Source organism: Engraulis encrasicolus, chromosome 22 (genome assembly GCF_034702125.1).
Source record: "Engraulis encrasicolus isolate BLACKSEA-1 chromosome 22, IST_EnEncr_1.0, whole genome shotgun sequence".
NCBI classification, from domain to species: domain Eukaryota; kingdom Metazoa; phylum Chordata; class Actinopteri; order Clupeiformes; family Engraulidae; genus Engraulis; species Engraulis encrasicolus.
Genome location: NC_085878.1, coordinates 30,084,300 through 30,096,799, shown reverse-complemented (window position 1 = coordinate 30,096,799; position 12,500 = coordinate 30,084,300). Strand labels below are relative to the sequence as shown.

General features: G+C 47.1%; 1 protein-coding gene across 9 annotated transcripts in view; it reads left to right on the top strand.

Annotated features, from left to right (window-relative positions):
* nav2a (neuron navigator 2a) overlaps positions 1-12,500 on the top strand; it is a 197,348-nt gene that overhangs the window by 92,377 nt on the left and 92,471 nt on the right. For 6 of the 9 annotated variants that reach the window (XM_063188204.1, XM_063188206.1, XM_063188205.1 and 3 more), the window contains 3 exons: positions 6,869-8,180; positions 10,418-10,530; positions 11,281-11,389. In XM_063188204.1, the coding sequence (XP_063044274.1) occupies positions 6,869-8,180; positions 10,418-10,530; positions 11,281-11,389 (1,534 nt within the window). Of the gene's footprint in view, positions 1-5,876; positions 5,956-6,868; positions 8,181-10,417; positions 10,531-11,280; positions 11,390-12,500 lie in introns of those variants that run through there. The other 3 variants (XM_063188208.1, XM_063188201.1, XM_063188207.1) reach the window with 2 other exon arrangements.

Below are 12,500 nucleotides of genomic sequence, written 5' to 3'. Positions count from 1 at the left end.
TAACTTTTTGAGGTATCCTGCTGATAGACAAACAAATAAACAAATACAGAAACAAACCAACACGACCGAAAACATAACCTCCTTGGCGGAGGTAATAACATATCTATAAATAATGTGGAAGGGTCATTAAGGGTTTCTTTTTAGTAGCAGACATCAGCTAATGGCTTTTTAACCCAGTAAAAACAAGGTTATTTAATCCATACAGTAGTGGCATTAGATGTGGATGTAACAGCCTGACACCTGCTTCTAAAAAAGTGTCAATGACCCATGAGTCATGTTACAGCTGTATATGCGTCTGTTGTGGATCGCAATGAAATTAAAGGGAAAAGACTCTTCTTTATATACTACACCAGTGGTGCTCAAACTGTGGTACGCGTACTCTACCACTGGTGGTACTTGAGACATCTTTGGCGGTACTTGGAAGAATAAATTTTTTGTGCATTGATTTGAAGGCTGATCAAGTTGTTGCAGTCAAAAATGTCTCTTTGGTCTCACATAATGCCGAATAATACTAGGCAAGCAAGACATTTAAAAACAAACTTGCACTGAATGTGACCGTAGCTGTTGATGCCGTTATGAACCTCTCCTGTATTGACTGGCAAAAGTGAATATGGAAGGCCTTTGCTGCGATATTCTAATGTAGGTTGTCAAGGTGGTACTCTGAGAGCTCAATATTTTCTCGGGTGGTACTTCACACAAAAAGTTTGAGAACCACTGTACTACACTAATGCTTGAGCTGACCCATTCCCAGGCCAGAATCTTTGGCATGATGTGTATGTGTCTGCACTCGACCTAATATAGTTTAAAACTAACTCTACTTAGCTCTGCACTTGTTGTTCAGCATATTTCCTGTGCATTTTGTATCTGCTATGATGTTGGCTATTAGTATGGCCTTGATTGTAAGTCGCTTTGGTTAAAAAAAGTGTCTGCCAAATGCAATGTAATGGAATGTAAATTAAAGGTAATATTTTTTAATTGACCATAATGAGAAAAGGCAGAAAAGGCTGTGTGACGGTGTGACGGTATGCGTGTGGTGTGTGCATGTACCGGTAATCATATGCGTAACACATTAGTGTGTTTGTAAAAACCAGAGGCAAAGCAACATGAGCTCTTCAAATCTCGGTGAAATGTGTGTGACTTCAATAAGTGGCCTGCCCGAGCAAAGTCAGTAAGATTTGCTTGAATCAGCAGTGCTAGCAGTCGCAGATTAGAGGCGGCGGCGCCCTTTCATACTTAGTGATTGATGTCCATCTGACATGGCTTGTTAGCTTGGCTGGCCCCCGATGCACCAGAGCCCATGACCAGAGAGCTGGGCCCAGAACATAGTCATCTGAAAGGGCCCCCTATCCAATACATACAATGTAATGAGGCCCCCCCCCCCCCCCACCCCCCCCCCCCCCCCCCCCCCCCCCCCTGCCAGAGAGGAGCTTTAAAAAGCAACACTGCCGGCCATCATATGATTTTCCACCAATCAGGCGATTTAAATGCCTCCCCCGGATAGTGAATTACACTTAAAGCGATTAGCTGTGACATACTTGTGATGCGCTTGCTCTTGAAGGCTGTGGCTGCACACTGCATGAATGACGCACTTTTAAGTTGTGTGATGTGCGCTCTGTGTTTGTGTGTGTTTGTGTGTGTGTGTGTGTGTGTGTGTGTGTGTGTGTGTGTGTATGTGTGTGTGAGTGTGCATGTGGGCATGTGTGCGTGTGCGTGTGCGTGTGCGTGTGTTAATGTGTGAGTGTGTACATTTGTGTGTGTGTGTGTGTGTGTATGTGTGCATGCATGCATGCCTGTGTGCGTGTGTGCACGTGCATGTGTGTTTGTATGTTTTCATGTTTGTGTTTGTGTGCGTAATTTACTTTAACCCACTTTTAATGTTGTGTCTCTGACTACATGCTTGATCTCCAGTGACTGAGGGGCAACAGGGGCATAGTCAATGTTGGCCTGGGTGCACAGAGTCTGAGAGACCGAAGACAAGAGGAAGCAGAATGTGTGTGTGTGTGTGTGTGTGTGTGTGTGTGTGTGTGTGTGTGTGTGTGTGTGTGTGTGTGTGTGTGTGTGTGTGTGTGTGTGTGTGTGTGTGTGTGTGTGTGTGTGTGTGTGTGTGTGTGTGTGTGTGTGTGTGTGTGTGTGTGTGTGTGTGTGTGTGTGTGAGAGAGAGAGAGAGCTTGAGAGATGGGAGACGGAGAGACAGAGAGATGATGAGAGATCAGAAGAAGGGATCAGGGCAAAGGGGTCAGTTGTCCCGGGCCCCAGGGAGAAGGGGGGACCAGAATTGGGTCCTCATTACATTGCATGTATTGAGTGGGGGGGTGGGGGGGGCTTTCAGATGACATTGTCCTTGGCCCAGCCAAAGCTGTCAGCAGCCCTGGTTAGAGGAGAGATGAGACGAGGTGGGCCAGGAGCTGATCCAGAGGGAAGTCTTGTGACTGTTTGACAGGCTGACGAGGTAAACAGCATCAGCCGACCACCGCATACCCCTCCCCACCCCTACCTTTCCCTTCCCATACCCCTCCCCACCCAACACCACTCTTCCCCACCCCTCCCCTCCCCTTCCCCATCCACCACCAGGGCAGCCAGGCAGACACTGGAGGACAAAGGGGTCGGTTGTCCTGGGCCCGGCAAACGAGAGCGGGCCCCGAATTACTGTAGGTCCTCGTTACTTTGTATGTATTGGGTTAGGGTTGGTGGGGTAGGGTTGGGGGAGGGAGTTTGTCCTTGTCTCAGCCAAAGCTGTCAGCGGCCCTGACCACCACCACCATCATGCTCTTAATGTATTTAGTGTCCCCTCACCCCACCCATCCCACTGCACCACACCACCCCACACCACACCACACTAGGGGTCAACCGATACAGGTTTTTTAATGGCCGATGCGATACCGATATTTTTTTCATCACCCTTGGCCGATAACCGATTTCCGATATCCGATATTTGGGGCCGATATGGGTAAAAAAAAGTTTAAAAAATGACAAATATTCCAGGTCTCAAGTTAAAAATAAACATTTATTTAACAATATCAATTTGAGGTAGAACTTGCAACATTTTAACACCCACTCTAACAATCAAGTAATACAAGAATGATGTGTCTTGTGCTTTTAAAAAAACTGAATAACATAAAATAATAAATATTGCGTATCAGCCAAAATCACACGTGTATCGGCCGATACCGATACACTTCAAAAACACAAATATCGGCCGATATATCGTTTTATCCTTACACCACACCACACCACATCACACACCACACCCTGAACGTGACTGCACCACACCACACCACACCACACCACACCACATCACACACCACACCCTGAACATGACTGCACCACACCACTCCGCACCACACCACACCACACCACATCACACATAATAATAATAAGATAACTTATTTGAATGTATACTGATTTTGTAGATTATCTACAAGGAAAGGAAGTGAGTAAGTAAGCGACCTGTAGGACCAGTAGCTCCCTCTACGGCGCCTAATAGTGGGTGGGGTGGAGATGGTGAGTGGATTAGGGGGGGTCTAGCCTGCTCACCAGTCATCCATAGTTTCCTCTGTCTTAATGATGGCAGCCCAATTAAGTGGTGCACAGCTAAACACTTAAACATGGGCTTGAAAATGACCACCAGTGGGGTGGGGTGGGGGTGTGATGAAGGGGGGACCACCGCCTCAGGGGCAGGCCTGCCATGCATGCACACTCCTGGGGTTGAAGAGGACAACCATCCCCCCCTTTACCTCTTTGGTCCCCCACCCTCCTGGGGCCAAGATCCCTGACAGAGGTTCAAAGTGTTTGGTTCTCAGGCCACTGGGATGGAGCAGAGTAGCGAGTGAGTGGAGGAGGATGAGGATTGGGAAGCAGGTCAAACAGTGCAAACTAACCATCATTACTTTTCTCTGTTGATCATTACAACTACAACGTTTTTCTAACCTTCCAACCACTTCTCATTTTTCTCACGTGCATACTCTCTCTCTCTCTCTCTCTCTCTCTCTCTCTCTCTCTCTCTCTCTCTATCTCTCTCCCCGTTTCCCAATTTTCAGTCCCCTCACTCTTTTTTTCGCTCCACTCCTCCTCCTCCTCTCCTCCTCCTCTTCCTCCCAATTTGCAGTCATTAGTGATCTGACCCACTTTCCCGCGGCTGCCATGCCTAATTGGCTGTTAATCACTTCCTAATTGCCTTATTGTTTTTGCCGGTTGCTCCCTAAAAAAAGAAAAAAAAGTACCAGATGAGTGGACATAGGAGACGAGTTGGACGAGGTTTCGCTCCTCTATTTTTCCACGACCAACTTGGGAATAAAAATATGAAAAGATAGAGAAAAGAATGTGTGAGAAGTAGAGTTTGTAGAGTGTGCGAGATGAATGGAGTGATTGAAGAAAGAGCTGCGATTGCATAATTCCTCCTTTACATACCTAGACGATATTATAGAGTGCTTTGCTACTTCCCTATTAAATATTTACGCTACATTTATCAAGCAGTGCGGTGAGCGTTGAATAAAAGGTGGTGTGCGGAATGAGAACAAGGTTGTGCTTTGTGTAGGCCTTGGCAATTATAAGAATAAAAGAATATTCAGGGTTGTTGTTTTTTGTCTTTTTTTAACAAAATATGTAGCTATTGGCTGTTCTAGTCTGCATTCATAGCGTTTAAAAAATGCACGTTAAGGGGTTAAAGGGAGGCAAGCTGCCTAGCCGAGATGTAAAGACCTGTTTGAGGATTGGAGCTCCCCTGTAATGCCTTGGTCATGTGTATCTACTTTCTACTTGTGTGTGTGTGTGTTTGTGTTTCTGTTTACTTGCCTGTGGAGGTATTTGTGTGTGTGTGTGTGCGTTGTGCATGTGTGTGTGTGTGTGTGCGTGCATGCCTGCGTGCATGCGTGTGTGTGTATGTTAGTCAGTGTAAGTTAGTGTTTGTCAGTGTAGGTCAGTGTGTCTGTGCTGTAAGTATGTCTGTGCATGCCTCTGTAGATATCTGTGTGTGTGTGTGTGGGGGGGGGGTACTTTTAGTGCACGTGAAGGCCAGGAGCTATAATGGGAGGGAGGTCTGTGTGTGTGAAAGACAGTGTGTGTGTGTGTGTGCGTGTGGAGCATGAGGTAGCTGTGTGTGCAGGCAGGCAGGCAGGCGGGCAGTATCGTGGTGCTTAGCTCCTGTGCTGGATCTGGTTCAAGTGGCTGAGCAGGAAACCTCCTCTGCCTGCCTCTCCTTTACCTCTCTCACTCTATCTCTCCTCCTGTCTCACTCTGTCTCTCCTCTCTTCTCCACACGTGGGACTCTCTCACTCTATCTCTCCTCTCCTCCCCACGCCGGAGTTTCTCCCTCTTCCTCTCTTCTCCACACGCGGGACTCTCTCACTCCATCTCTCCTCTCTTCTCCACACCACTCAACACCACGCCAGCCAGCCAGCCAACCAACTTCGCGCAGCCCTGGTGCCTCTGTCTACGGGCTGGCAATGGCCTAACTTCCCTTGGCAGTGGAAGAGGAGCAAGTCTTCAGGGAGAGAGAGCAAGAGTGAGTGAGTGAGAGAGAGAGAGAGAGAAGGGGGACACAGAGAGAAAGAGAAAGAGATAGACACAGGGAAACAGAGGGAGAGGAAGAGAAGAGAGCATGGCACAGGGCTTCACCAAGCCCTAAATGTGCTTTGACACACTGAGAAGTCCCCATGCCGGACAATAGGCTTTATTGAAGACCGTCTCCGGTAGGTCAGAGTGTGTGTGTGTGTGTGTGTGTGTGTGTGTGTGTGTGTGTGTGTGTGTGTGTGTGTGTGTGTGTGTGTGTGTGTGTGTGTGTGTGTGTCTGTGTCTGTGTCTGTGTCTGTGCGTTGTTCTCTTTCTGCTGTGGGAGAGGGAGTGTTTTCTGCCTCAGTGTGATGCTGTCTCCCAGGCACAGGGTTGAGAGAAAACTCAACGCGTGATTTGCATGTGGAATAATTTTTAACTAATTCACTTGAAGCGGAGCATATTGAGGTACAGTTGTTGTTGTGTTTTAGAGTTGCTGTTTCAAACTGTAAGTACCTGTAAGAAATGTTCCAGTTTCATTTGTGATTAATGTTTATTTGCAGATTTGTAATTCATAGTAATTGACGTGCTTGCATGTGTTTACGTTTGAGAGCTTTGAAATGGTCTAGTGGTGTGTATCTTCGAGGAGCGACATTAGAAAGCCTGTGTTTTGACTGGGAGCGTATTGGCCGAGACTAAAAGCGCTCTCCCTCATTGCCACTGTAAACAGTTTATAATGCTTAGGCAGTGTGGAGCTGTCGTCGGGAGTAATGAGTCGTTTACAACTGGAGCCGCGCTCCTTTAAAGGTTGGGGAGTGTACCTCCTTCACAAATTATCCATCCGGTTCAACCGTCCCTGTTTTTTATATTTCTCTTGTTTTTCCCCCACCCTCTTCTCTCCTACCTATTTTGTCATTTACTGTATCGTATGTCCCTCTCTCTCTCTCTCTCTCTCTCTCTCTCCGTCTCTCTCTCCCTCTCTTTGTCTTTTTCCTCACACCTTCTTTTCTTCTTCTTCTTCTTCTTCTTCTTCTTCTTCTTCTTCTTCTTCTTCTTCTTCTTCTTCTTCTTCTTCTTCTTCTTCTTCTTCTTCTTCTTCTTCTCCTCTCTTTCTCCCTCTCTCTCTGTCACACTCTCTCTCCCTCTGTCTCTCTATTTATTTGGGATCAGGGAGATTGTGTGCTTATGATCTACTTCGATAGTGTCAGTGGTATGAGTTTGTGAAGACTCTAGTACTCAAATTATGGTGTGGTTACTAGGCATGTTTTGAGAGTGCTGTTTGAACTTGGACATGATAGTACATGAAGAGATTACACGAAACATGTGTCTCAAACCTTCTAAAACCCGTTTGACTTCTCCTGTTCTCTCTGTTCCTCTGCAGACACATCAGAAGGTGTGACCTCCCATCCAGCAGCCATGACCGACCTCGCCTCCTCCACCTCCGGCGGCCCTCTGACCTCCTCCTCCTCCTCCTCCTCCACACCAGCCTCCTCCTCAGCCATCCCCCAGCCCAGCTCCTCAGCCAGCAAGCCCTGGAGGACCAAGTCCCTCAGCTCCTCCAAGCACACGGCTACCTCCACCACCACCTCCTCCATGCTCTCGGCCAAGCAGGACTCAGTGACCACCACCACCAGTGGTGGAACCAATGGAGCCTCCAAGCAGATGTCGTCTGTGGAGGCTCCGGCTAAGGCAGCGACCCAGAAATCCATGCTGGAGAAACTGAAGCTCTTCAATAGCAAAAGTGGTTCCAAATCTTCGTCATCATCATCGTCGTCGTCATCATCGTCTGCCCCTGTTCAGCAGACACAAGGGGACAATGTGAGTAACGGTAGTCGTGGTAACAGTAACGGTGCTGCACTGAGGGATTCTGGGATCGTGGTGGACCGGGTGGAGTCCGGCTCCAACACGGACCTCCTGGAGGAAGCAGAGGGCAACACACGGCCCATGAACGGTTCCTCCACCTCCTGCTCCTCCTCTGCCGCCCCACCCGTCACCGTTGCCTTGTCCGCCAGCAGCCCAAAGATCGCCCTGAAGGGCATAGCGCAGCGGACCTTCAGCCGAGCGCTGACTGCGAAGAAGAGCTCTGTAAAGAGCGCGGAGAAAGAGAAGGAGAAGGAGCGGGCAAAGGACAAGGACAAAGATCGCGTGAAGGAGAGCTCCAAGCGCACCTCCATCCCTGAGCGGGGGGAGACCAGAGATGGTGAGCCCAGGGAGGAGAGCGGCAGTGGGGTCGGAGGAGGAGGCACGACGGACCCTGAACCCAAACGCTCCTCCAAAATAGCCAGCTTCATCCCCAAAGGAGGCAAAGCGGCAGCCTCCAAGAAGGACGGCTCCACCTCTACCACCACCACCACCACGCACAGCGGCATACCAAAGCCAGGCTCCAAGGCCTCAGGAGCGAAGGGCTCGGGAGCTCCCCCCGGAGGCAAAGATGGGGAGAGGCCGCGAAGCATGCGTCTGGGCGGAGGGCTGGCACTGCACAGGGACAGCCGGCACTCCTCCTCCTCCTCCAGCCTGGCCTCCACGGAAGGCAAAGGGCAGCAGCAGAGCCACACCGCCGCTGCCGCCCTGGTGGCCAATAGCAACGGCGCAACGCAGTCCACAGCCTGCAACACGGTCAGCGTGCAGCTGCCCCATCCTCAGCAGCAGTACAACCATCCCAACACAGCCACCGTGGCACCTTTCATGTACAGGTAAATGGCCATCAGCTGTGTTGCTCTGAGTAATTCATTTCAGGTAGCACTATTTTATGGTGCCTACACATTTGGTTTATGGTGCCTACAGTGCCACACAGTAACGTTCGGCAAAATTGAGTTTGAATTGAAAATGGGCTTCATGACACCTCATTCATCTGGTCCATAGGTGTCCTGTTTTAGATATTAAATATAACTTTGTCAAATTTGCCGTGGCTACTAGAGATGTACAGGATCCAAGATCCGGTTCTGGATCCGGCAGGATAATAGGGTTTTTCAGAGTATCCGGATCCGGCAGGATCTTAAGCAGTGGATCCGGACCGGTATTCAGCAGTTACCTAAAAATCAGGACCTGGGGCATCTCTACTTTTTACGTAGCCTAGGCTTTTCAGTCAGTCTTTCACAACCCCAATCGCTGCATGGAGTGAAAGCCCTTTGGAAGCGGCCGTTGAAGGCAGTGTGGCAGTAAGCCAATGAGTCTTAAAAATAGTTTGCGCCAACGTAATAAAAAGGGCCCACGTGTGCGAGTTGGCTATGTGTTTCAACCCTTTCGTAGGATCCGATATCCGGTTCCGGATCCGGCAGGATCTTAAGCAGTGGATCCGGTATCCGTCAGGATCCTAAAAATCAGGATCCGGTGCATCTCTAGTAGATACAATATCCAACCTAATACCATGGGTTTGAGAGCATTTTTCTCAGTTCCTGTGTTGGCGTAGTTACTGCACTTTGCCTTTGTAGGGCAGTATAGCTATAGCTAACAATTGTGGGGTGGAACACCTGCTACGCCTGTACTTGTCCACAACTTCAATTCACAGCTACACCATTTTATCTCCATTCTTTTATTCACTTGCTGACTTGTTGACAAGTCCTTCACCTACCGTCTTAAAAAAGCCACTCCTGTTCCCATGGAGTAGGCAGCTGCTCAGTATTTAGCCGGCATTTCCTCCTCCAGCAATGGCAACCCTCTTCAGCTAGCATGTTTGTTTTTTAGGGTAGGAATCTCACTCTTGACCTCTGTGTGTCAGAGGGCCAGATTATGTCTAATTAAAGCCCGAGAAGGGAGGAACCCATGAGAGGCACTCCTTGTCTTTTTTTAAAATGGTTGAGAGTTTTAGACGCCTTGCCTGCGTTTCAGACGCCTAGCCTGAGTTTTAGACGCCTAGCCTGTTGCTGGCCTCCCTGCCTGCCTATTATCCCTGAGCATAGGCAGCGCTGTCATGAACCTGCCAGGGAGCATTATGGGTGCCAACCGTGATGCATACCTCTCTCTCTCTCTCTCTCTCTCTCTCTCTCTCTCTCTCTCTCTCTCTCTCTCTCTCTCTCTCTCTCTCTCGCTCTCTCTCTCCTCTAATGAATGTAGTTTCATGGCAGGGTGCCATATGTGGGTTATTGGGTATGGCACCACACAGTGAAGGGCTTTCCCCTTTCAGTTTACATTATCAGCACTGAAAGTCCAAATATGAATACGCTGGTCCCACTTCTGGCTATTGTTTGGGTTATCATCAGTGTTTTTAGCCTTTGTTAGAGGGTGGGGGTGCTCAATGTATTGGAAGTGACTGCAGATAATAGTTTGAATTTACAGTATTTCGATACAAAAATCCAATGAAGCTAATATAGCTTAAATTCATTTTTACTTTATGTCCAGAAATGGAATTTATCCAACCTTATATACTAGTGACTCGTAGGCATGTGATATTCTTGTTGTATCTGTATATCTGGTGTGTGTGTGTGTGTGTGTGTGTGTGTGTGTGTGTGTGTGTGTGTGTGTGTGTGTGTGTGTGTGTGTGTGTGTGTGTGTGTGTGTGTGTGTGTGTGTGTGTGTGTGTGTGTGTGTGTGTGTATATACTACCTCTGTCTAAGATCTCTCTGTATGTGGGTCGGTGACGTTTCAGCAGTAGCACACAGCAGGCCGGCTCAATGACAGCCAGTGCCACTATTGTACAGTTTTCTTGTTTGTTTTTAGTGGACTATCTAAGAAGCATATTCCTTGCAGCATATCAACCACCAATAACTGATTAATTTATGGGCATTAGATGTCGTTGTGCCACCTGACGTCTGAGCCCCCCAAACATTTCTTTGACCTGTGTATTGGTCGCAGACCGATGTACATGAGCTCTTATATAGTGACCCATAGTACATAATAACTGCATGTGATCTTCTTTCTGTATCTGTATATCTGGTGTGTGTGTATACTGCCTGTGTTTGATATCTCTCTTTATGTGTTCAATAACTAACAGCAAAATGTTAATGGATAGGTCCCAGACCGATGTAGATGGCAGCATGTCATCCGAGATGGGCGACCCGTCAAGCTACGGCAAGAGCAACCAGACATCAATAGAAGATCTGTCAGGTAGGCCATCGATTGATTGCGTGTCATCTGCAGGATCAGAAGGCGCTCTGGTATTGATTGAGTCTGCCTTTAGTCCAGGCGATATGATCCTTCAGGCCGGTCCCTTGTCTGGGAGGGATTTGGTTTGCCTATCTTCCTGTAAATGACATTTATGGCCTATGTTTAATCAAGATACAAATCGATCCACTTAAACCTCAATGCTCGTGTAAATTGTGCATTATACATCTCTGTGTGACCTAAGAGTACATTTCAGCAAATAGCATTAAGTCATCAGGATAGTTTTTGCAAGATCAATAGCAGAGAAGCTTAGTGTAAGATAACTTGCTACAACACATTGGTATCGGTGATAGTGCTGTCCCAAACAGCAGTTACCATGTTTTTTTTTCTGCCCCTTTTTCGAGATCTTGTGATGAGGAGGATCTTTATTCTGCCTTACCAGAAAGGGAATTTCCACAAAGAAATGTGACGCTCTAAACATTGAACAGTAGCTACAGTACTTAATTGTGTGTGTGCACTGTACACAAACATTTTCATATGAGTATGTGCTTAGTATTTTTTTGCATAGTCATGCTTTGACCTTCACTTTGCTGCAGAGCCGGTTGTGTTTTCAGAAGCTGCACAGGGTTGTTTGGACACAAACTGTCTGTTAGAGACTACAAGGAGGCCTTTGTGTGTCTAACCCCCCCACCAACCCAACCCGCCCCCCCTTGAGGGCCACCAGGGGATAATTGCTGTTTGTGCTTTTCCCAGGCGAAGACCCCGAAACCAGACGGTTAAGGACCGTGAAGAACATTGCAGACCTCCGGCAGAACCTGGAGGAGACCATGTCCAGCCTGAGGGGAACCCAGATCTCTCACAGGTGAAGACAGAGCCTCACTGCTGTCAGTCTAGTCTACCTGTCTGTCAACAACTCAACTGCTCTCATACACCACAACAGAGAGCAAAGGGTCTCTGGTGTACTATAATAGTAACTTTAAACAGTATTACACTTGTAGAAAGTAAAACATGATTTATCGGTATATAGAAATAAAATATTGAGAGTATTTTCAACTTCTACACTGCTAGCATATACCTATACCTGTGTTGCTGGTACAGTAAACCTGTCTCACTGTTATTAAATTGGCTTGTATATTGATGATGAATGAATCGTTAATATATTCTTCCAATTCTTCCTACCTTCAGTAGCAGATAGTAACATGAAGGGAGAATAAATGGATCGTTTTACCAGCGAGAGGTAGAAAACAGTAAACACAGCAGCATTTATGAGCTGTGGTGTTTATGGGCCCACTGAAATACTTACAAGTCGTACTAGCTCCATCTGCTGGGCATTTGTGCTCATGACAGTCACCACAGTCTCAATGGGTTGGGATGGGTTGCTTTTAACCCACTAAGCATGGCCTCTGTTATAAATGAGCTGTTACCAGAATGGCAGTGATCAAGTCATAATGTATTAGTAAAGGAGCTGTGCACTGTCATAGTGGTGTAGTACTATGGTTGTAAAGTTTGTTTGTTTTTTGGTTACTATTACACCATTCCACTGCATTGATGTCATGATGTCTTCATGATATTGATAGATGATGTCAGTTGAATTGCAGTACACTATTCCAGGCTGTCATGAATCATATGGTATATTTTTTCTTAATACATTTACTTTTTATATAGTTTTTTGTTTGTTTTATATGGCAACAACAATATTTTGAAATGTTTGTCTGAGTTTGTCGGGACGTTGAACCGGAATCCAAATAATTATTACATTACTATGCATTACAATTAGCTGACAGCTTACATTAGCTTACAATTATCCAAAGCGACCTACAGTTACATACTTACAGGGTATTGGTTACAGTCCCTGAAGAAGAATGGGGCTAAGTGTCTTGCTCAAGGGCACCTTGGCCATGGGGTGATGTAGGGAGTGGAAGGGTGGGATTCAAACCTGCCGTGCAACCGTCTGATCTAGAGTCTATATCTTT